The sequence below is a fragment of the Macaca mulatta genome, chromosome 1 (assembly GCF_049350105.2).
Source record: "Macaca mulatta isolate MMU2019108-1 chromosome 1, T2T-MMU8v2.0, whole genome shotgun sequence".
Taxonomy (NCBI): Eukaryota; Metazoa; Chordata; class Mammalia; order Primates; family Cercopithecidae; genus Macaca; species Macaca mulatta.
This window is the reverse complement of record NC_133406.1, coordinates 208,846,043-208,869,057: the sequence shown is the minus strand read 5'-3', so window position 1 is coordinate 208,869,057 and position 23,015 is coordinate 208,846,043. Positions and strand designations below refer to the sequence as shown.

The following is a 23,015-nucleotide window of genomic DNA, read 5'->3' as shown; positions in this document are numbered from 1 at the left end:
TCCACCGAGCCGTCCTTTCTCAATTTCTCCCTCCAGGTTTCCCTTCCCCAACTTCCCCTCCTGCATCGGACTCTCCCTTAGCCTTCCTTTCTCCCTCCTGTCTTCCTCCCCCGGCGGTCTCAATTCTCTCTCCCTCCCCTTTCCGTGTCCCTCACGGCAGTCTCCTTTTATTTCCTTACTTCGGTGACCGCCCCCCACCCCACTTCCATCCCCACCCCACTCCCCACCCTACTCCCCACCCCACTCCCCACCCCACTCCCCACAGCCTCCCTCCGCTGCTCAGCCGTTGGAGAGGGCGTGGCCCCGCGAGTAACAGGTCTCCCGCCCCACACTCCGCGGGCCCGCGCGCAGACAAAGACATTCCACAGCTCCCGCCCCCTCCACGCACTAGGCCAGAAGAGGGAGGAGACACGTGTCCCGCTAGCGCCGAGTCACGTGGAAAAGGAAACGAACGGAGCCTGCGGCCTCCCGCGCATGCGCGTCAAGCTCTGGCCTGGCGGGCGCGGAGGGAAAGCCAGAGTCAGGAGGCGACTTCTTCGGACGCCGCGGCGGTGCGCAGGCGCCGTGGCCGGACTGGGGACTTTGTTCTCCGCGGAGAAACCCAAGGGCGGTGCCGGTGACTGGCTGCGCACGCGCGCCGTCTCATTTCCGGTGCTCTCTCTCGCTGGGTCGCTCGGGTCGGCTTCGGTCGCTACTGCTCCCGCTCTCCCACCCCCGCCAACCGCCGCTTGGGCCTCGGTGGCTGCCGCGTCGCTCTCTCGCTCCTTGGTTTCGCACATCCTCCCCGATGCAGCGCCGGGACGACCCCGCCGGGCGCATGAGCCGGTCCTCGGGCCGCAGCGGCTCCATGGACCCCTCCGGTGCCCACCCCTCGGTGCGTCAGACGCCGTCTCGGCAGCCGCCGCTGCCTCACCGGTCCCGGGGAGGCGGAGGGGGGTCCCGCGGGGGCGCCCGGGCCTCGCCCGCTACGCAGCCGCCACCGCTGCTGCCGCCCTCGGCCACGGGTCCCGACGCGACAGTGGGCGGGCCAGCGCCGACCCCGCTGCTGCCCCCCTCGGCCACAGCCTCGGTGAAGATGGAGCCGGAGAACAAGTACCTGCCAGAACTCATGGCCGAGAAGGACTCGCTCGACCCGTCCTTCACTCACGCCATGCAGCTGCTGACGGCAGGTAAGGGGGCCTCCTGGGTCCCTCGGCCATCCTGGGGCATGAGTGGCCCTGGCTTTGTTCCTCTCGCTTCCCGCCCCCTCGGGACCGAGGCAGTCGGGAGCTCCGGTGTCATCCTCATCTTTGGGAGCCTGGATTCCACATTCCCACCTCAACCCGGAGTGCGTGGGAGAATTTCTAGGCTGCAGTGGAGGCCCAAAGGCGACTTTGCGATCTCCTAGCGCTAACGTCTTGATGGATGGTGCTGAGCTCCCCGCCCCTTTCCCGACTCTTCCCTCCTCCCTCCTCTTGCGGCTGCCGGGCGCACAGATTCTTCCAGAAATTAACCTGTATTTCCCCCTTTCCCGAAGGGAAACCCTTTTTGATCGCGGGTGGCGATGAGCGCCTCGTCCGAGGTGTAGGAAGTGAAGACAGCCGGAGCGGGGAGGGACCGTGGGAGGAAGGGCCGAGGTGAGGTGGGGTGAGGCTGGAATACCCTGTCCAGCGCCTCGCTGTCGCTGGGGCCGAGCCGGACTTAGCGGTAACCGCAGCTTAAGTTGCTGGGAGGAAGGAGCGATTTATGGGATCGGAACTTGAGGTTTCCGAATCAGATTTCCGACTAAGGCTGATAAAGTAAGAATTGCTACTGAGCCTGAAGGTTGTCCTCTTTCATTTTACACCGTGTGTTCACTATCATGGAAGAAGGAGTGAAATAACCCTAGAGACAGTGAAATGGGACGATAGGGTCTCCCGCGTAGTTCACATAACGTTTCCCAACGAGATGGACAGAAATTGAGAGAAGTGGCATGATGCTTGTACTGAAAGACTTAGTCTTTTTGTTGCTGTTTTTTTACATTTTTGATTCAGTAGTGAAATAAATTAGAAATGAGAGTCTTTGTTCTGTAGATTAGCGCTCTTTTCTTGATCAGCACTAGCCAATCACCTAATCGCTCTGATTTTTCCCTAAAGCTGTGTGACCTTCGCTTCAAGTTAAAACATTATTTTAATAAATATTTCTTATGATACCTAAATTTTAGTAAGCAAGTAAAAATTCACATCCTTCAACACTGAATGAGTAGTTGGACTCTTTGGGAAGGTTAATATAATGGGCAGTTCATTATGAAAATATTATCTCCCTCTCTTTGTTCTCTGTCTCCCAACACTGTAAGGTAAGAGATCTTTACCAGTGTGGTGTTCATCTTTTATTTGCTTTCTTAAGATAACTGTCAAAAACTATTGATCCTTAAAAGTTACTTAGAATTTTCAGCCTTCCCTCACTGCTTAACTAAGAGAGGAGTGCTCTTTATTTTTAACCTGGGCTTTCTGGATGTATTTTTTTTTTAAACCCAACTGAAATTGGAGAAGTGTGGTTGAGGTAATGTTGGTTTGGGATGTATGAATTCTTTCTAGCATGGGTAAGTGTTAGTATATGTTGAGCCTGGCTTTTAAGGTATTTCTGAATTATCTTGCGAGGGGATTGCAGTGAAGTCGCAACCCATTGTGAGGAAGTGAGACTTTGAGAAGATAGAATAGTAGTATTTAAGCTCTGGTAAGATCACATGGAAGGGGCGGGCGCGGTGGCTCATGCCTGTAATCCCAGCACTTTGGGAGGCCCAGACGGGCGGATCACGAGGCCAGGAGTTCGAGACCAGCCTGACCAACATGGTGAAACCCCCGTCTGTACTAAAAATACAAAATTAGCCTGGCGCATGCCTGTAATCCCAGCTACTTTGGAGGCTGAGGCAGGAGAATCGCTTGAACCTGGGAATCGAAGGTTGCAGGGAGCCCAGATTGTGCCATTGCACTCCAGTCTGGACAACAAGAGCTAAACTCCATCGCAAAAAAGGAGAGGAAAAAAGAACACATGGAAGAAAAATATAGCTAAGACTTCATGTTTGAGGTCTGAGCACTTTACATTAAATATTTAACCTATGAAATGAGAACTTTTATTATCCTCATTTTTACAGATGAGGAAACCAAGGCACCCAGAGATTAATAATTTGCCTAAGGTAACAAAATTAGTAAGCAGTATAACCAGGGTTTTTAGTCAGTCTACACACCTTCCCCGTTCCCTCACTGTAGTGCCTGCTGCAAATTGTACTTTAAAAGTAAGCTATAATTGGACAAAATATTAAAATCTAGCTGGGGTGATAGGTGACCCAAAAAAAAAGTGTATTTAAAAGTATAAAAAAAAAAAAGACAAAACTTTGAGGGATGTAGATTTTGAATATAGACTTCTGTATTAAGCAGATTGATATTCAGCAGCGAGGACAGTCGAATGTATTTGCAGACATAAAGATTCAGTCATCCATCTTTGTTTTCTGGAAGAGAAATAATTTACCTTATTGTGTTAATGTATTTATATACTAAGTAAAATGCTGTTATATATGTCAGTGTTCTTTTTCTTTTCTTTTTTTTTTTTTTTGAGATGGAGTTTCGCTCTTGTTGCCCAGGCTGGAGTGCAGTGGCGCAATCTCGGCTCACCGCAACCTCTGCCTCCCAGGTTCAAGCGATTCTCCTACCTCAGCCTCCCTAGTAGCTGGGATTACAGGCATGTGCCACCACACCCGGCTAATTTTGTATTTTTAGCAGAGACGGGGTTTCTCCATGTTGGTCAGGCTGGTCTCAAACTCCCGACTTCAGGTGATCCGCCCATCTGGGCCTCCCAAAGTGCTGGGATTACAGACATGAGCCACTGCGCCCGGCCTCTTTTTCTACTTTCTACAACTAGTAAAATATAAATTAGTATAAGTGACTCAAGAATAAACATTTTGAATAGATTAGCAATCTTCAAAAGATCTTGGAGGGATAATCAAAAATCCATCCTTCAGAAGGATGGAAAAAGTGGAAAACATTTTACAAAGTCTGTTGAAACTTCAAAATAGTTAATTCCTTTATTTACAATATTCTCTAGAAATACATTAAGACCTTCCCAGTTCATTCCACAGGGCTAGCAAAACCTGCTGTTAAAACTGGAAAATAAGGGCCGGGCCAGTGGCTCACGCCTGTAATCCCAGCACTTTGGGAGGCTGAGGTGGGCAAATCACGAGGTCAGGAGTTCAAGACCAGCCTGGTCAACTTGGTGAAACCCCTTCTCTACTAAAAATACAAAAAATTTCCCCGGGCGTGGTAGTGGGTGCCTGTAATCCTAGCTACTTCGGAGGCTGAGGCAGGAGAATCATTTGAACTCAGTAGGCAGAGGTTGCAGTGAGCCCAGATCGCACCACTGCACTCCAGCCTGGGCAAAAGAGCGAGACTCTGTCTGAAAAAAAAAAACAAAACCGAGAACACCTTTCCTAGGAATGTGCTCAAAGAAACTTATACATGAGTACTTGATTCATAAAATGGTGTGCCTTGTTCACAAAATGTTGCAACTTGTGTCACCATTCATTGGCTAATGTGATAGATTTACAACAGAAAATATTTGGCTGGGCACAGTTTCTCATGCCTGTAATCCCAGCATTTTGGGAGGCCTAGGCGGGTGGATTACCTGAGGTCAGGAGTTCGAGACCAGCCTGACCAACATGGTGAAACCCTGTCTTTACAAAAAATACAAAAATTAGCTGGGTGTGGTGGCAGGTGCCTGTAATCCTGGCTACTTGGGAGGCTGAGGCAGGAGAATCGCTGGAGGCACAGGTTGCAGTGAGCTGAGATATAGCCAACAAGTGAAACTCAATCTCAAAAAAAAAAAAAGAGAGAAAAGAAAAAGAAAATAAAGTATTTGTACAGCAGTGAAAATGGATGAACTACAGGCAACAACATGGAGAAATCTCCAAAATCTAATGTTATATGAAGAAAGTACATCCCATAAGGCTACATATGGTATAATACTATTTCTGTAAAACAAAGCCTAGTAAGATTAAGCAGAATGTCATTAAGTACACATTTGTCTGTGATAATGCAGTTTTGTTTTTGTTTTTGAGACGGAGTCTTGCTCTGTCACGCAGACTGGAGTGCAGTGGCGCGATCTCGGCTCACTGCAACCTCCACCTTTCGGTTTCAAACAATTCTGCCTCAGCCTCCCGAGTAGCTGGGATTACAGGCGCCCGCCACCATGCCCGGCTGCTTTTTGTATTTTTAGTAGAGATGGGGTTTCACCATGTTGGCCAAGCTGGTCTCGAATTCCTGACCTGGTGATCCTCCCGCTTTGGCCTCCCACTGTACTAACACTCAGACTACCCGTGTTACAGGTGTGAGCCACCACGCCCAGACCAATGCAGGTTTTGTTTGTTTGTTTGTTTGTTTGTCTTTAACGAAACTAAATGTGCTTATTGGCTGGGTCTGGTGGCTCATGCCTGTAATCCCAGGACTTTGGGAGGCCAAGGTGAGAGGATTGCTTGAGTCCCAGTGAGAGCTTGTCTCTACAGAAAATTTAAAAATTAGCTGAGAATGGCGGCACACACCCGTAGTCCCAGCTATTCGGTAGTCTGAGGCAGAAGGATCGCTTGAACCCAGGAGATTGGTCTTAGACTGAGGTGGAAGAATTGCTTGAACCCAGGAGGTCGAGGCTGCCTTGAGCTGAGATCGTGCCACTGCACTACAGCCTGGGCAACAGTGAGACCCTGTGTCAAAAATAAATAAATAAATGTGCTTACCATATAGTTCAACAGTTGCATTCTTGGGTATTTATTTCAGGGAAATTAAAACTCAGGTTAACACAAAACCTGTACATGAATGTTCACAGCAGCTTTATTTGTAGTAGCCAAAAACTGGAAACAAACCAAATGCCTCCAGTAGGTAAATAAACTGGCATACCATGGAATGGTGCTCTGCAGTTTAAGAAAAAAAAAAAAAGGAACTATTAATAAATGTAGCAACTTGATTGATCACAAGAGAATTAAGCTGAGTAAAGAAAGCCAGTCTCAAAAGGTTATGTACTATATGATTTCATGAATATAACATTCTTGAAGAAATGAAATAGTGGAGATGAAGACTAGATTAGTGGTAGCCAATGGTGAGAGATGAGGGAAGACGGTGACTGGCTATCAAAGGGTAAGGATCCTCACGATGGAACTGTTCTGTATCTTGACTGTGGTGGTGGTCACATGAATCTGATTAAATTGCATAGAACTAAGCAAACAAATAAGTGCATGTAAAGTTGGTGAAATCCTAATAAAGTCAATTAATTCTTAATTTATTTTGTTTGTTTTTAATGAAACCTGTACAACAAATTTTCTTATTTTAATGTTAATTTTCTGATTGTGATACAGGTATGCAAAATGTTAGGGGGAAAACTGAAGTATACAGGATCACTGTTATTTCTTACAACTGCACATAAATCTACAGTTGCCTTAAAATTTAAAAAAAAAAAAACTTTTTTCAAAGATGCGAAGCTCTAAGCTCTAAATTGTGCACTAAGGAAAAGATTTGGGAGACCATAGTCGGTATGGCAGAGTATTCTACTGTCCTGGAATGTAAACATTGAGCCCCTATGAAAGGGCTCTTAACAGGCCTTTGGGGGATTTTTTTTCTTAAACCAATACCCAAGCTTTCTATACCCATAGCCAATATTGTATATAATATATTGTAAATTTGTATTTTTTTCTGGGTTGCTAATCAGTAGCTTCCATCAAATTCTCAAAGGGACCCATGATTCCAAAAAAGGTAAAGAGCCTGTTGGCCTTGTGCTCTTGCTCGAAACAGTAATTTGTTAAATAGAACGAATGAAGTTGTTTCGTAATAGTAAGCTTACCGGACTTCTGATTCTAAAAGATGATACCAACAGAAACGGTGAGAATTACAAATTTGGGGATGATAAAGTTATGTGAGTTGTTTAAGGGAAGTTGAGGGTGTTAACAGTACTTCTTTTTTTTTTTTTTTTTTTGAGACAGGTTCTTACTCTGTCACTCAGACTGGACTGCAGTAATGCAATCTTGGCTCACTGCAACCTCTGCCTCCCGGATTCAAGCGATTCTTCTGTCTCAGCCTCCTGAGTAGCTGGGACGACAGGCAAACGCTGGCACACGCCAGCACGCCCAATTTTTACATTTAGCTAGAGTAAATCTTTAAATCTTTAAAGGGTTTAACTAAACCCCAACAGGGTTTCACCATGTTGGCCACAATGGTCTCGATCTCCTGACCTCGTGATCTACCCACCTTGGCCTCCCAAAGTGCTGGGATTACAGGTGTGAGCCACCACGCCCCAGCCAGTACATTTCTTTAATTTGGTTAATGGTTATAGATCCCTATTGTGTATCAAGCATTGTTCTGTACTAAGAATTATAGATACTCAGCAATGGAAGGAATCCAGAGATTGTTGAACAACAGGCAAAGGAGAAGTGCTGTGTTTAGAAGTGTAGAACCAAGTATATTGGGTGGTCTAGAGGTGGGTATGAAATGAACCCTGACCTTTTAGATCAATTCTGCTGAGAATCTTGCTGTCCTAGAAACACTTGCTCTGGACACCTTAGAAAATCTTGACCATTATCTTATTCCTTATGTAAGCCATATCAAACGTTTAGTTGGCCGGGCGCGGTGGCTCACGCTTGTAATCCCAGCCCTTTGGGGGGCCAAGGCGGATTGATCACAAGGTCAGGAGATCGAGACCATCCTAGCTAACGTGGTGAAACCCTGCCTCTACTAAAAATAGAAAAATTAGCCGGATGTGGTGGCACGTGCCTGTAGTCACCAGCTACTTGGGAGGCTGAGACAGGAGAATCACTTGAACCCAGGAGGCAGAGGTTGCAGTGAGCTGAAATTGCGCCACTGCACTCAAGCGTGCACTGCACTCAAGTGTGGGCGACAGAGCAAGACCCTGTCTCAAAAAAAAAAAAAGTTCAGTTAATGATATATTTGTAGTAATTTGTTTTTAGTTAACCCAGCCTAGTTGATAAAGTTTGTATGTAATTTTCCCAAACTTCTCTAGTATTAACATTTTTTAATACATTACATCTCTCTCTCGCCCTCTCTCTTTTTTTCTTACTGTTTTTCTTATTAACATTCTCTTTTAAAGTCATACACCAAGCATGTAGGAGAGCTGGGAATCAAACCCGTTTTGTCTAGCTTCAAAACCTGTGTTCTTTCCTCGGAGACGTATTAAGCAACATGGAAGCTTGCAGTCTGGTTGGGAAAAAAAAAAAAAAAAAGTAGGGGGTGGGAAAGGTTAAGTTATAGTAAAAGATGAAGGAAATGTCAAAAGGTTAATTGAATTTACTCTCTTTGGTATAAGAAGTGACTTGGGTTTAAGTGTCTGCTATGTCACTAATTAGTTTTGAGATCTTGGACAAGTTATATAACTTTTCTGAGCCTGAGTTTCTTCATCTGTCAAATGAAGATAATACTGGTTACAAAGACGAAGTGAGATAATAAATACAAAATTCCTGACACATAGAAGGCAGTGGATAAGATATGATTATTCTAAGTGGCCAGGAAACAAATGGGTCACCTCTTGTGTAGTTTACACCTCAGCTTTGTTTTCTGTGGCTCTTGGGACATCCAAGATCTCCAGAGACCCAAGCAGAGATTACTTAAAGGAGTCAGTTCCAAAAGGGTTATCTAGAAAGTACTTTTGCCTGAGGTTGAACCATTTTTAGGAAACTCCTCCTCGATTTTTTTTCTTCCCGTTTCAGTCTACCCTAGCTCTCCGGGGAAAGCAAGGACAAGGAGAGACATACAGAGTTGAAAAAGAAAAGAGAAAGACCATCAGACCACTGAACATCTGAGACACCCATAAAGCCTCTTTATTACCTTTAGGCTACATACCAGTGTCTGAGGGTATAAATTGTACTTCCCAAAATTTTATAAAAATCAGCTCTTCCTTGCTTAAATAAAGTGTGCCCCCACAAACACACACTCATCAAGAGACAATAGGAAAAGCATGAAATTAGAAGAGGCCCAGTGTGGTGGCTGACGCCTGTAATCCCAGCACTTTGGGAGGCCAAGGGGGGCGGATCACCTGAGATCAGGAGTTGAAGACCAGCCTGACCAACATGGTGAACCCTTGTTTCTACTAAAAATACAAAATTTAGCTGGGCATGGTGGCAGACGCCTGTAATCCCAGCTACTCGGGAGGCTGAGGCAGGGAGAATTGCTTGAACCCAGGAAGCAGAGGTGGCAGTGAGCCAAGATTGCGCCACTTCACTCCAGCCTGGGCGACAGAGTGAGACTTCGTTTCAAAAAAAAAAAAAAAAAAAAGGAGAGAGAAGGCCTGAGTTTTGGGGGTTTTCTAAAGTTTTTTGTTAAATTTTTTTTAGAGACAGGGTCTTGCTCTGTCACCCAAGCTGGAATGCAGTAGCGCCATTATAGCTCACTGCAGCCTCCAACTCCTGGTCTCAAGTGATCATCCTGCCTCAGCCTCTCTAGTAATTGGGACAACAGATACACACCACCACACCGAGCTAATTTAATTTAATTTTTTTTTTTTTTTTTTACATTTTAGTAAAGATGGGGTCTCACTCTGTTGCCCAGGCAGGTCTCAAGTTCCTGGGCTTAAGCAGTCCTCACACCTCAGCCTCCCAAAGTTCTGGGATTATAGATGTGAGCCCCTGTGCCCAGCCAGGCCTGGGTTTTTAATTCTTAATCTGTTACTTTAACAATTTTATGACCTAGAGATAGTTATTTAACCTCTTCGAGTTTTGATTTCCTTAGATGTAAGTAACTCAGTTCACTGAGTTATTTAACCTCTTTGAGTTTTTGTTTCCTCAGATGTAGGTAACTCAGTTCACTGAGTTATTTTTGAGGATTAGTGAGGTAATAGTTCTATGATATTTGATACATAGTAGGCATCAAATAAATATTCAGCCCCAGTTGGGTCAGGTAGCATGTACCTTTAGTCCTAGCTACTGGGGAGACTGAGGTGGGAGGATCCCTTGAGCTCAGGAGTTCGAGGCTGCAGTGAACTATGATGGTGTCACTGTACTTCAGCCTGGGCAGTAGAGAACCCATCTTTTTTTAAAAAAAAAAAAAAAAAAAAAAGTGGGCACAGTAGGTCACGCCTATAATCCCAGCACTTTGGGAGGCCGAAGTGGAAGGATCATTTGAGTCCACAAGTTCAAGACCAGCCTGGGCAAAATAGGGAGACCCCGTCTCTATTAAAAAAAAAAAAAAAAATTAGGCATGGTGGCACACGCCTATGGTTGCAGCTACTGGGGGTGCTGAGGTGGGAGGATCGCCTGAACCCAGGAGGTTGAGGCTACAGTGAGCCATGATTGTGCCACTCATTCCAGCCTGGGTGATAAAGTGAGACCCTGTCTTAAAAAAAGAGAACAATGAAGTGCCCCCCCCCCCCGTTTTTTTTTCTTTCTGTGAGACGGAGTCTTGCTCTGTCACCCAGCCTGGAGTGCAGTGGCGCAGTCTCGGCTTACTGTGACCTCCGCCTCCCGGGTTCAAGCAATTCTCTCAGCCTCCCAAGCAGTTGGGACTACAGGAGCATACCAACTCGCCCAGCTCGTTTTTATACTTTTAGTAGAGATGGGGTTTCACCATATTGGTCAGGCTGGTCTTGAACTCCTGACCTCAGGTGATCCACCCGCCTCAACCTCCCAAAGTGCTGGGATTACAGGCGTGAGCCACAGCACCTGGCCCCCTCCACCTGTCTTGAAAGCTCAAGTAGCTTCTTAGTCTTCTGCTTGCTTCCTTTTCTTCCCTCTCCCTCTCTCCCTTCATCCCCTCCCTGCCCACTCCCTCGTTCCCCCTCTCTTCCCTTCTTCTTTCCTTTCTCCCTCCTTTCCTCCCTTTCTCCCTTCCTCCCCTCTCCCCTCCCCTCTCCTTCCCTTCTCCTCTCCTGTCTCCCTTCCTCACCCAAACTGGAGTGCAGTTGCACAGTCATCATAGTTCACTGCAGCCTTGAACTCTTGGGCTCAAGCGATCTTCCCCCCACAGCCTCCTGAGTATCTGGGATTATAGGCATGTACCACTACACCCAGCTAATTAAAAAATATTTATTTATTTATATATTTATTTTTGGTAGTGACAGAGTCTCGCTGTGTTGCCCAGGCTGATCTCAAGCTCTTGGGCCCAAAGCAGTCATCCTGCCTCAGCCTCCAAAAGCACTGGGATTACAATCGCACGTGCTACTGTGCCCAACCAGTGTTTTGCTTTGTAGGTTAAAATTCGGATTCTCTTTTCAACCCTCTGTTTTATTTAAATGATCCTCCTCTGAATTCTCTAAAAATGCTTTGCTTTGCTCTTTTTGAGATAAGGCCTTACTCTTTCACCCAGGCTGGAGAGCAGTGGCATGATCTTGGCTCACTACAGCCTCCAACTCCTTATCCTCCTGTCTCAGCCTCCCAAATAGCTGGGACCACAGGCACATACCACCATGCCTGACTAATTTGTTATTTTTTTGTAGAGAAGGGGTCTCACTATGTTACCTGCCGTGGTCCCAAACTCCTGGGCTCCAGTGATCCTTCTGCCTCAGCTTCCCCGAATGCTGAGATTACAGGTGTGAGCTACCATGCCTGGCCACTGCTGTTCTTTAAAAAGTTGTGAAATCATATGACAGAAGGATTCTAAGATCTGACTAGTTCAAAAATAGAAGAATCCATGCTATAGAAAGGTCTTATATTATCACAGTGGTCTTTAAGAAATGAAAAAATGAAAGGCCTTAAATTCACAGAGTGTATTACATTGCATATAAACACACCTTCCTGTAGGAGTATAACAGATTAACAGACTTTGAGTTGTCTTGCACTGACCAAGATTTCTGGAAAGTGGTATAAAATATAGCCAAAAGTTCTAACTCAATGGTAGCCCTAGGAAGCACAAAGCGACATAGATAAAATGAAGTATCTAGTTTGTTCCACATTTCTTTTGTTGTTGTTGTGGTGGAGTATCGCGCTGTTGCCCAGGCTGGAGTGCAGTGGCATGATTTCAGCTTGCTGCAACCTCTGCCTCCTGGGTTCGAGAAATTCTCATGCCCTCAGCCTCTCAGGTAGCTGGGATTACAGGTGTGAGCCACCACCATGCCTGGTTATTGATGGGTGTGTGTATATATGTACACATATGTACATATATATACACACATATATATACACACACACACATATATATATATTTTTTTGAGACGGAGTCTCGTTCTGTCGCCCAGGCTGGAGTGCAGTGGTGCGATGTTTGCTCACACTCACTGCAAGCTCTGCCACTTCCTGGGTTCACGCCATTCTCCTGCCTCAGCCTCCCAAGAAACTGGGACAACAGGCGCCCGCCACCACGCCCGGCTAATTTTTTTGTATTTTTAGTAGAGACGGGGTTTCACCGTGTTCGCCAGGATGGTCTCCATCTCCTGACCTCATAATCCGCCCGCCTCGGCCTCCCAAAGTGCTGGGATTACAGGCGTGAGCCACTGCGCCCGGCCTATATATAATTTTTTGAGATGGAGTCTCGCCCTCTCGCCCAAGCTAGAGTACAATGGCACAATCTCGGCTCACTGCAGCCTCTGCCTCCCGGGTTCCAGCAATTCTCCTCCCTCAGCCTCCTGGGTAGCTGGGATTACAGGCGCATGCCACCACGCCTGGCTAATTTTTGTATTTTTAGCAGAGATAGGGTTTCACCATGTTGACCAGGCTGATCTCGAATTTTTGGCTTCAAGTGATCCGCCTACCTCAGCTTCCCAAAGTGCTGGGATTACAGGCGTGAGCCACCGCGCCTGGCCTATATATATATATATATATATATATTTTATAAATATATATATATATAAATATATATATATATATATATATATTTTTTTTTTTTTTTTTTTTTTTTAAGTAGAGACGGGGTTTCACTACGTTGGCCAGGCTGTTCTTGAACTCCTGACCTCAGGTGATCTGCCCACCTTGGCCTCCCAAAGTGCTGGGATTATGCGCGTGAGCTACCACTCCCGGCCTGTTCCACGTTGTTAAAAACTCCTTGGCGATGTTCTCAGATCAGAATTATGGCATCTTTGTTCTTCTAGGACTTCGAGGATTGAGTACCTAAGTTTTCCAGTCTGAGAACTTAGAAAGTGGTGTAGTCAAGTACAGTAGGCTCAAAAAGATTGATCAGAAAAAGTTTATATTCACAGCAGGAGAAAAGAGGTAGAGGTCAGGATCTGCCACCAAACAGTAAGGGTTAGGGTTAGGATTACCCTCGCAAGTAAAGTGTTGAATGAAGCATTACTCTATTAATTGTAAGGTCAAATTTGTTTTCTATTCCAGGCAGTGAAACATAAGATTGTGAAGAGTACTGTCATTTACAGTTCTTCTTGTAGGATTAAAGGTTTTAATTAAGGATATTTACAGTTCGTCAGCAATTTTAATTGTCAGGAAACCAGAGAGTTATGTGCTCTATTAGTTCATGGTATAGTATAGCATCTGAAATTAGGCTTTTTAACAAACAAGACTTCAGTCTGAAATTCTAAATTCTATATAGCATGTCTGAGTCCATTACTTTGCTTCATCTATATATTTCAGAGCTGCAGCTCTCTCAACATTTATTTTAAAAACTCCCAGTGCGGTGGCTCACACCTGTAATCCCAGCACTTTGGGAGGCTGTGGTGGGTGGATCACTTGAAGTCACACCAGCCCAGCCAACATGGTGAAACCCCATCTCTACTAAAAATACAAAAAAAAAAGTTAGCCGGGCATAGTGGTGCATGCCTGTAGTTCCAGCTACTTGGAAGGCTGAGGCAGGAGAGTCGCTTGAACCCGGGAAGCAGAGGTTCCAGTGAGCAGAGATTGTGCCACTGCACTCCAGTCTGGGTGACAGAGCGAGACTGTGTCTCAAAAAATAATAATAATTAGTAAATAAATAAAAACTGTTAAGGGTATATACATTTGCAGAACGTGTTTGAGGTAGGGTATGTTTATACTTTAAGCCAATGATTTTCAAAGTATGGTCCCTGCACCAGCAGTATCAGAATTACCTGGGAACTTGTTGGAATTGCAAATTCCTAACACAAATCCCAGACTGGGTTTGAGGCCCAGCAGTCTAGTTTAATAAGCCCTCTTCTAGGTGATTCTGATGCATGAAGAAGTTTGGGAACCCTAGTCTTAAAATTCTAGAACATGGGAATATTATGTGATATTCTATTACAGAGTATTTTCTGATATTTAGAATGTTCCACTGATTTTAGGGAGTATATGTATTTTAACTATTCTCAGTGAATCATATAAGCTTTCAGTTGCTGCTCATTCCTTGGGCACTTTTCCCTCATCTCTGTTAGAACTCCTGTTATAGCACTTAACTATACTTCATTGCCACCCCTATAGTCTGGGAACTCCAGTATATAAACAGTGAAGACAGAGACCAGTCTGACTCGCTCTGTTGTATCTCCTGTGCTTTGCAAGACAGATGCCTGGCTCTTAGTAAGTCCTCCATAGTGATTAATGATTGTACCTATTATAGCTCTCCCTTCATCTGCCTCTCCATACCGTAGGAAGCACTCAAACACTTGCAGTCACTCAATGAATGAAGTTCCTTAATGGTAGGAAATCTTTTTTTTTTGTTTTTGTTTTGTTTTTTGTTTGTTTGAGACGGAGTCTTGCTCTGTCACCCAGGCTGGAGTGCTGTGGCCGGATCTCAGCTCACTGCAAGCTCCGCCTCCCGGGTTCCCGCCATTCTCCTGCCTCAGCCTCCCGAGTAGCTGGGACTACAGGCGCCCGCCACCTCGCCCGGCTAGTTTTTTGTATTTTTTAGTAGAGACGGGGTTTCACCGTGTTAGTCAGGATGGTCTCCATCTCCTGACCTTGTGATCCGCCCGTCTCAGCCTCCCAAAGTGCTGGGATTACAGGCTTGAGCCACCGCGCCCGGCCAGTAGGAAATCTTTTTGTATGCCAAGTTTCTATCTAATGAAACTGTCTTAACCTGTGAATTGAAAGTACTTTTGGGTGATGATGGATATGTCTGTGGCCATAATGGTGGTGATAGTTTCATGGGTGTATACTTATCTCCAAACTCATCATGAATTGTATACATTAATTATGTATGGGTTTTTACATATCAGTTATACTTCAATAAAATGTTTTTTTAGAAAGTACCTTGTGGCTGGGCCGGGCGCGGTGGCTCATGCCTGTAATCCCAGCACTTTGGGAGGCTGAGGCAGGTGGATCACCTGAGGTCGGGAGTTCAAGACCAGCCTGACCAACATGGAGAAACCCCGTCTCTACTAAAAATACAAAATTAGCTGGGCATGGTGGCACATGCCTGTAATCCCTGCTACTTGGAAGGCTGAGGCAGGAGAATCGCTTGAACCCAGGAGGCAGAGGTTACGGTGAGCCAAGATTGCACCATTGCACTCCAGCCTGGGCAACAGGAGTGAAACTCCGTCTCAAAAAAGTACCTGGTGCATTTTGTATCGTTTAGACATTGGCTGAATTTGGGCTAGATAATGGTGACAATATATTAAGTACTTTATGAAAAATTGCCTTTAATTAGGCATATCTACATATTTTATTAACTTCTCTTACGTCACACAACTAGTGAGTAGCAGAGTAAGAACAAGGTCTTTCAGACTCTTAAGGACTAGTATCTAGAGTACTAATGTCACTGTGGAACTTTAATGGAACTATCCATTGTATATTTAGATTATTGATTTTTGCTTTTTTCAAGGTAAGATTATATTTTGTCTTGATGCAGATTTTAATTTTTTGTTTGTTTCTTTATTCTCCTTTCCCCATCTCACCCAATTAATTTTGTTAAATCGATTTAAGAAACATTTAAATGTCTCTATTCTCACGTGAGGCTTCAGGTGAGGTTAGAAGAGCACACTACTTTTATTAGAAGCAGGCTTTGGGCTTTCTAATCAACTTCATATAACTTTAGTACTTTCAGCTAGTTTATTTCTGAAATTGGCACATTCATGTGTACTATTTGGTCTCACTATATGGTACTTCATGTTATTGCTTTAAGCAGACTTCAAAATTTGCTTTTATTTACCAGAGCAAAAATTTAAATTGTTTTTCCTGTTCAGAAATTGAGAAGATTCAGAAAGGAGACTCAAAAAAGGACGATGAAGAGAATTACTTGGATTTATTTTCTCATAAGAACATGAAACTGAAAGAGCGAGTGCTGATACCTGTCAAGCAGTATCCCAAGGTAAGGCAAAAAGTGCCTTGCATCTTTGAGTTATCTTTATAGTTACGAGAGAGTCATGGACTCCTGGGGATTGTGATGCTTTAGAAACTTAAGCCTGTGAAGCTTCTCTTTCATGCTTGCAGTACCTGTTTCTGGCAATTGAAATATCTAAGTTCTTAACTAAACATAGTTATAGCCAGGAAGGAAATGTAATAATCTTTTTATTATCAAAAAGTTTCTTTCTCTAATGACTGCTCAGGCTACAAGTTCAAAGAAAAAAAAAAAATAAAACCTGAAGAGTTGCTCTCTGTCAAAAGACTAACCTGAAATCTAAATAAAAGGAAATATAATACAAATCCTCAATTGGATGAAGTTAATTTTATTTTCTTACTAAAAGTTTACTTTTAAGTAAATGCTTTTTTTCTTCCTTTTTTTTTTTTTCTTTTTTTAGGAAAGCAATTAGTTACATTTAGTTTATCCAGCGTGCTATCAAAGGGTGCTATATAGTCTCTTCTGCTCTGAGGTCACTGCGTTAACAATGTTTATGTATGTTAAGGCATGCATAAACAGGCACAGTGGCTCATGCCTGTAATGCCAGCACTTTGGGAGGCCAATGCAGGCAGATTACTTGAGCCCAGGAATTCAAGACCAGCCTAAGCAACATAGCAAAACCGTATCTCTACAAAAAATACAAAAATTAGCCTGATATGGTGATGTGCACCTATAGTCCCGGCTACTCCAGAGGCTGAGGCGGGAGGATCACTTGAGCCCAGGAAGTCGAGGCTGCGGTGAGCCATGATCATGTCACTACACTTTGGCCTGGGCAACAAAGTGAGAGCCTGTCTCAAAATAAAGTAAAAAATAAAATAGTAAAGGTCTTAGTGTATTATGGAAGATGGCCAGAATACATCAGAAAAGCCAAATTCAGGTCTAGGAACTGCCACTTTCTAGTTTCATAATCTTAAACTAATCACTTTATTAATATGGCTTCAGCGTCCTTCAGTAAAACGGGAATGGTAATACTCTACCTTTGCAGGGTTGTTTAAAATCAAATGAGGTAATTTATGTGGAGATGTTTTTATATAGTAGCATGTATATTTAGAAATCCTTTATTTTCTGTCAGTTCAATTTTGTGGGGAAGATTCTTGGACCACAAGGGAATACAATCAAAAGACTGCAGGAAGAGACTGGTGCAAAGATCTCTGTGTTGGGAAAGGGCTCAATGAGAGACAAAGCCAAGGTAAGCTCACATTAGTGAGGCAAGAGGACATCCTAATGCCTTCTACTTGCCCAGAATGCAGTATAGATGCCTTATAGAGGCAAGAATATTGTGTATGTACAGAATGTGGCTCCTTTAAGTGTGCATTGGGTGCAAGAGATTATACACCAAGTTAATTTACTTGCTTGGCAACCCTGGAAGAGCCTAGGTGTGCCCTGGTGATAGTTTTCTTTTGGACTTTTGACTGCATAGTAATGGACAGAGCAGTAGCATCTTGTGCATTGGTAGGATTGTCTGGGAAAACTTGAAAGGGGAGCTGGATATACTAAAACTTAGTCTAAAGCAGACAAAAGACACTAAAAGGCAAACAGCACACCCCCTTTTTTGTAACCTGGAAAAGTGAGAACAATAGTGTTGTGAGAGCAGAAGAGTTTGAGGATTAGTTGGTTTGTTTTATAGCCGGCTGGAATGTGAGGCTTACTAAAAGAATGTATTCCAAAAGGAGCCATGAGTAATCCTGACTACAGAATCTAATGAGTCTTTTCCCATGCCATAGCCGCATATACTGTGTACTCTGTGACAAGAAACTTCTCACCAAAACAGAATGGTCTTAGCCTTCTGGGGTCACTTTATTTGATGAGATATGCCTGCTACAGTCCGAAAACCTATTCTTTCAATCCTCCTTTTATGTAGCCTAATGGACACGTGTTTGTTTTCTCAGGTCATTTCTTACTAGACGCATATAGTTAGGGCTGAAGTGTGTTGTTCTAGCTAATGAGATTTACATGAGCTTTTCTTCTCTCTGTCCTGACTTCTTTCTTCCCCTAGCACTCCCTAGACCATATAAGCAGATAAGCAGAGCTCGTGGTGATTAACAGCTCTACCTGAGATTTAAAAACAAATGCTTGGCACACAGCTATTATCTGAATAGAGACTAGAATTAAGTTTTTCTTCTTTATGCTTTTAGTAAGAGCTCCAGTGGATATCTCAGGGATTTAAGATGACAATTAACTGTTAGCAGCAGACCATGTGCAAGTTTAGCAGGCTGTGCAAATTACTGTTCTTCAGAGCTTGTTTCACTTTTTTTTTTTTCTTGAGACGGAGCCTTGCTCTTGCCCAGGCTGGAGTGCAGTGGCGCAACCTCCAACTCCCGGGTTCAAGCGATTCTCCTGCCTCAGCCTCCTGAGTAGCTGGGATTACAGGCAAGCACCACCATGCCCGGCTAATTTTTGTATTTTTAGTAGAGGTGAGGCTTCATCACGTTGGTCAGGCTGGTCTGGAACTCCTGACCTAGTGATCCGCCCACCTCGGCCTCCCAAAGTGCTGGGATTACAGGCATGAGCCACCATGCCTGGCTGCTTGTTTTACTTTCTTAAACTTTACTGTTTTTCTTTCTTTCTTTTTTTTTTTTTTAAATTCTTCTCAGCTCATACCAATTAAACTTTACTGTTAGTTTAATTAGACATTGGGGATATTTCTTGCTGTTCCTTTGGCTTAGAGGTAAAGGTGTTGTTTTCTCCCTAGTCCATGTGGTGTGACGTTTCTCTGCATTTTTCCATAGGAGGAAGAGCTGCGCAAAGGTGGAGACCCCAAATATGCCCACTTGAATATGGATCTGCATGTCTTCATTGAAGTCTTTGGACCCCCATGTGAGGCTTATGCTCTTATGGCCCATGCCATGGAGGAAGTCAAGAAATTTCTAGTACCGGTAAGGAAATCCATATCCTGTGTCTTCTGAGCAAAAGAGAACTGGGATCTTATGCTGTTGTGAAGGTAGGGTTTCTTAACTAAGGTCTCTGCATAACCTGTATGTATACCAAATTCTGCATTTATGTTCATTTTCCTGCGGTAGTTCATTGCTTGTACCTAGTTCTCCAAGCATTATGCTCCAAGGCCACTCTGTCCCTCCTTGTCTAATGTGGTAGTCATTGTGTATCGGTATCTGTTGTCAGTATCTCGGGTCCACAATGTGCCTGCATTCTGATACTTGGTTAACTACGGTTTAACAGGGTCTTCACCTAGCTGAGTATTTTGGTAGTAGTGTGGAACAAGGAGATTGTATTAAGAAGGTGACTAAGGTGCGTCCCTGCACTCAAGAAGTTTATGCTGTAGAGAGTAGAGGCTAACAGCAAGAAGCTTATAACATCTAGTGTTACTGAGTTAAATTCTGAGCACACTCAGGGATTTCTTTCCTGGAGGAGTTTGCTGAGGATGAGTTTGGTTTGGAAGAGGTTGACTGTTGATGTTTCACAGATTGGTGAGCAGCTTTTTTCAGACTATAACTGAGGACTAGATAGAGATAGGACAGGCCAGTTTATCTATCTTGCTTATTACTATCTTTAAATACTTGGTTGGAACGTTACTTTGAATAAATAGGAAATGGTACTGTTTTTGCCTTTTAGCAAGGCCAGGTGGTTGTCAGAGTTAACATACTACTGTTGAATATTTAATAACAAGGATGAATCTGGAAGCTTATGAAGGATTTGGAATATTATTCAACTAGAATTGAGTAAGTGTCATGTGTTCATCAGAAAACTGAGAGGTGGTAAGATACAGTCCTTGGTTTTCTTGAATGTTAAATGAGGGAGTTGGAACTAAATGTAGTGTCAGAGGATGTGAAAATTGATAGAGCAAAAATTTATAGGCAGTGTGGGCCGGACACGGTGGGTAACGCCTATAATCCCAACAATTTGGGAGGCCGAGGTGGGCAGATCACCTGAGGTCGAGAGTTCGAGACCAGCCTGACCAACGTGGTGAAACCCCGTCTCTACTAAAAATTAGTTGGGCGTGGTAGCGCCCAGCTACTCAGGAGGCTGAAGCAGGAGAATCGCTTGAACCCAGGAGGCAGAGGTTGCGGTAAGCCAAGATTGTGCCATTGGACTCCAGCCTGGGCAACAAGAGTAAAACTCCTTTTCCAAAGAAAATAAAAATTTCAGGCATTTTGTACCCGTAATGCTGAACTCCAAGGATGCCAACAGTCTCAAATGTCTTCGCAGCTGCTTTGCTTTCAAGTACCTCATCTTCATTAGAATGTTCGACGTGAAACAGACCATTTGACATATCCTAGAGAAAAACACAGCTGGTTAATCTTACTCAAGGGAATTCTTTTTACTCTTTTTGGGGTGTTCTATTGATCACCCAAGCATTCAATTTCCAAAGGACTGCAGAGGGAATACCCATCTTCTCTCTTTATTGTTAGTCTCCCTCATATTCCTCAGAAGGCTTAGGTTTATGAGGCTTCCATGTAAGTGAATCTTTTGAAAAAGATGCCTGCCGGGGAGATGGGGGTTTCCTCAGTGTTGCTGTGGTAGTTGGAGGAGTCTGAGGAATGGTCTGGCATTAGTTACTTGATTCTCCAATGTGTGAGTCTCAAGCAGCAGTAATGTGTAAGGTAGGAGGAGCCGGACAATTGAGGGGGGCATCAAAGACTAGCATCATCTATGGAAACTGTATACATCTGGGATGTGTAAAAATGCATGAAGTATTAAGACTGAATGGCTCTCAACAGGAAGTGTGAAAAGATTTGCAAATGGCATTTGGCTTGATTTTTCCCTCTTGTGGAGGAAAAAAAAGTGAGATTATTTTTGCATCTGTGACCAGAGCCCTCCATTTTCCCCTTAAAATAATTAATTATACCAGTAATGCCTCACAGTGCAGTAGAAAGAGCACTGGACCATGTATATCTGTCTCTGTATGTCTTCCTGGACAGGTTATCATTTCATTTTTCTGAACTTCAGGTTTTTCATCCAAACATTTCTTAAATATCTGTCAGATGTCTGATACTATGCTTCGGTGTAAAGTTACAAAAATGGCTCCTGAAGAGCTTACAGTTTAGTGACAGACAATTCTAAAATGATGTGGTAAGTGCTTGCATGTAGGGAATTATGTGGTACTTTGAGAAAAGAGGAGTTGTAGGAATGGCATCAAGAGAAGGTTTTTCAAGAGACACTTATTTAGACAAGTCTTACAAGGATGAGTTAAGAATCCCTCAGGTGGACAAAAAAGACAGTATAAGGACAAAAAAGCCTGTTGATCCAACACCTAGATTTTGAGACAGGTAATTCTGAATTCACATCTAGAGTCTGCCATTTATTAGCTCTATGTTCTTAAGCTGGTTGATGTATACTCTTTGAGTCTGTTTTCTTAACTGTAAAATGTGGAGATCTGCCTACTTCAGGGACATTTTGAAGATAAAACTGAAAAGTCTATATAAAGTTTATTATATGGAGCCAAGTGCATACAGCTCCATTAATGGTAGTGGCTTTTATTATTCCAGGAAGAGGAAACTATTTGCAAAGAATGGATGTGTAAGAGTATGCCAGGCTCTGAACTACAAGTTGTTCAGTGTGGCTTGTGGGGAGGTTTTATATATATAGAACGAATGGAAGTGATCCAGAGAGCTAGGCAGGGAGCACATTATGAATAATGAGGAGTCTGCCGTCAAGACTTTTCTCGGCTGGGCACGGTGGCTCAAGCCTGTAATCCCAGCACTTTGGGAGGCCGAGACGGGCGGATCACGAGGTCAGGAGATCGAGACCATCCTGGCTAACACGGTGAAACCCCGTCTCTACTAAAAATACAAAAAAAAATAAGCCGGGCGAGGTGGCGGGCGCCTGTAGTCCCAGCTGCTCGGGAGGCTGAGGCAGGAGAATTGTGCGAACCCGGGAGGCGGAGCTTGCAGTGAGCGGAGATCTGGCCACTGCACTCCAGCCTGGGCGACAGAGCCAGACTCCGTCTCAAAAAAAAAAAAAAAAAAAAGACTTTTCTCAAAGAGGTGACAGGTAGGGTGCCATTTGACTTCAGAGAATGAATGATGTGAGACCTCATCTGGGCTCTCAAAGCTGTTCTTAGAATTCAAGGCTCCCATGGGCCGGATGGTTTCTCAGTAGAAACTGTAGATATTACACAATACTCGTATCTTTCATTCCCAGGACATGATGGATGATATCTGCCAGGAGCAATTTCTAGAGCTGTCCTACTTGAATGGAGTACCTGAACCCTCTCGTGGACGTGGGGTGCCAGTGAGAGGCCGAGGAGCTGCACCACCTCCACCACCTGTTCCCAGGTAAAAATAATGGAGACACCCAGAAATAAGATGTAAATTTGACTACTAGTATCATCTCTTTTAGTGGTGCTCTTATGTCTCACTTAGGAAGGTTCTCAGGATTTGTACTTTGCATCGAGAATAGAATTCTACAACCAGACATGATGGCTCACGCCTGTAATCCCAGCATTTTGGGAGGCTAAGGCAGGCAGATCACCTGACATTAGGAGTTTGAGACCGGCCTGGTCAATGTGGCGAAACCCAGTCTCTACTAAAAATACAAAAATTAGCCGGGTGTGGTGCTATACACCTGTAATCCCAGCTACTCAGGAGGCTGGGGCAAGAGAATTGCTTGAACCCAGGAGACAGAGGTTGCAGTGAGCCAAGATCATGCCACTGCGCTCCAGCCTGGGTGATAGAGCAAGACTCCATTTCAAAAAAAAAAAAAAGAGTTCTAGCTCTTGGGCACTTGGACGATAGCCAAGTGCTGCAGTCTAGCTGAAACTTTTGGTCTTCTAATTTTGGACAATCCTAGCATTTTTTAATGGTCTGACTTTAAAATTCTACCTTTTGTGACTGACCTTTATGGAGTATTCAGACTCTCCAGACCTACCCAAGGCAGTGCAGTGATGACCTG

The 23,015-nt window shown here is 44.1% G+C and overlaps 1 protein-coding gene across 7 annotated transcripts in view; it reads left to right on the top strand.

The window, feature by feature from the left end:
* The first annotated feature begins 644 nt into the window (after nucleotides 1-644).
* KHDRBS1 (KH RNA binding domain containing, signal transduction associated 1) overlaps nucleotides 645-23,015 on the top strand; it is a 47,132-nt gene continuing 24,761 nt past the window's right edge. For all 7 annotated transcript variants that reach the window (XR_013404455.1, XR_013404458.1, XR_013404456.1 and 4 more), the window contains exons 1-5: nucleotides 645-1,169; nucleotides 16,012-16,136; nucleotides 17,239-17,355; nucleotides 18,896-19,042; nucleotides 22,266-22,399. Coding sequence is in view for 1 of the 7 variants with exons in the window: in XM_015133889.3 (XP_014989375.2) it covers nucleotides 788-1,169; nucleotides 16,012-16,136; nucleotides 17,239-17,355; nucleotides 18,896-19,042; nucleotides 22,266-22,399 (905 nt within the window). In the remaining 6 variants the exon portion in view is untranslated. The remainder of the gene's footprint in view (nucleotides 1,170-16,011; nucleotides 16,137-17,238; nucleotides 17,356-18,895; nucleotides 19,043-22,265; nucleotides 22,400-23,015) is intronic.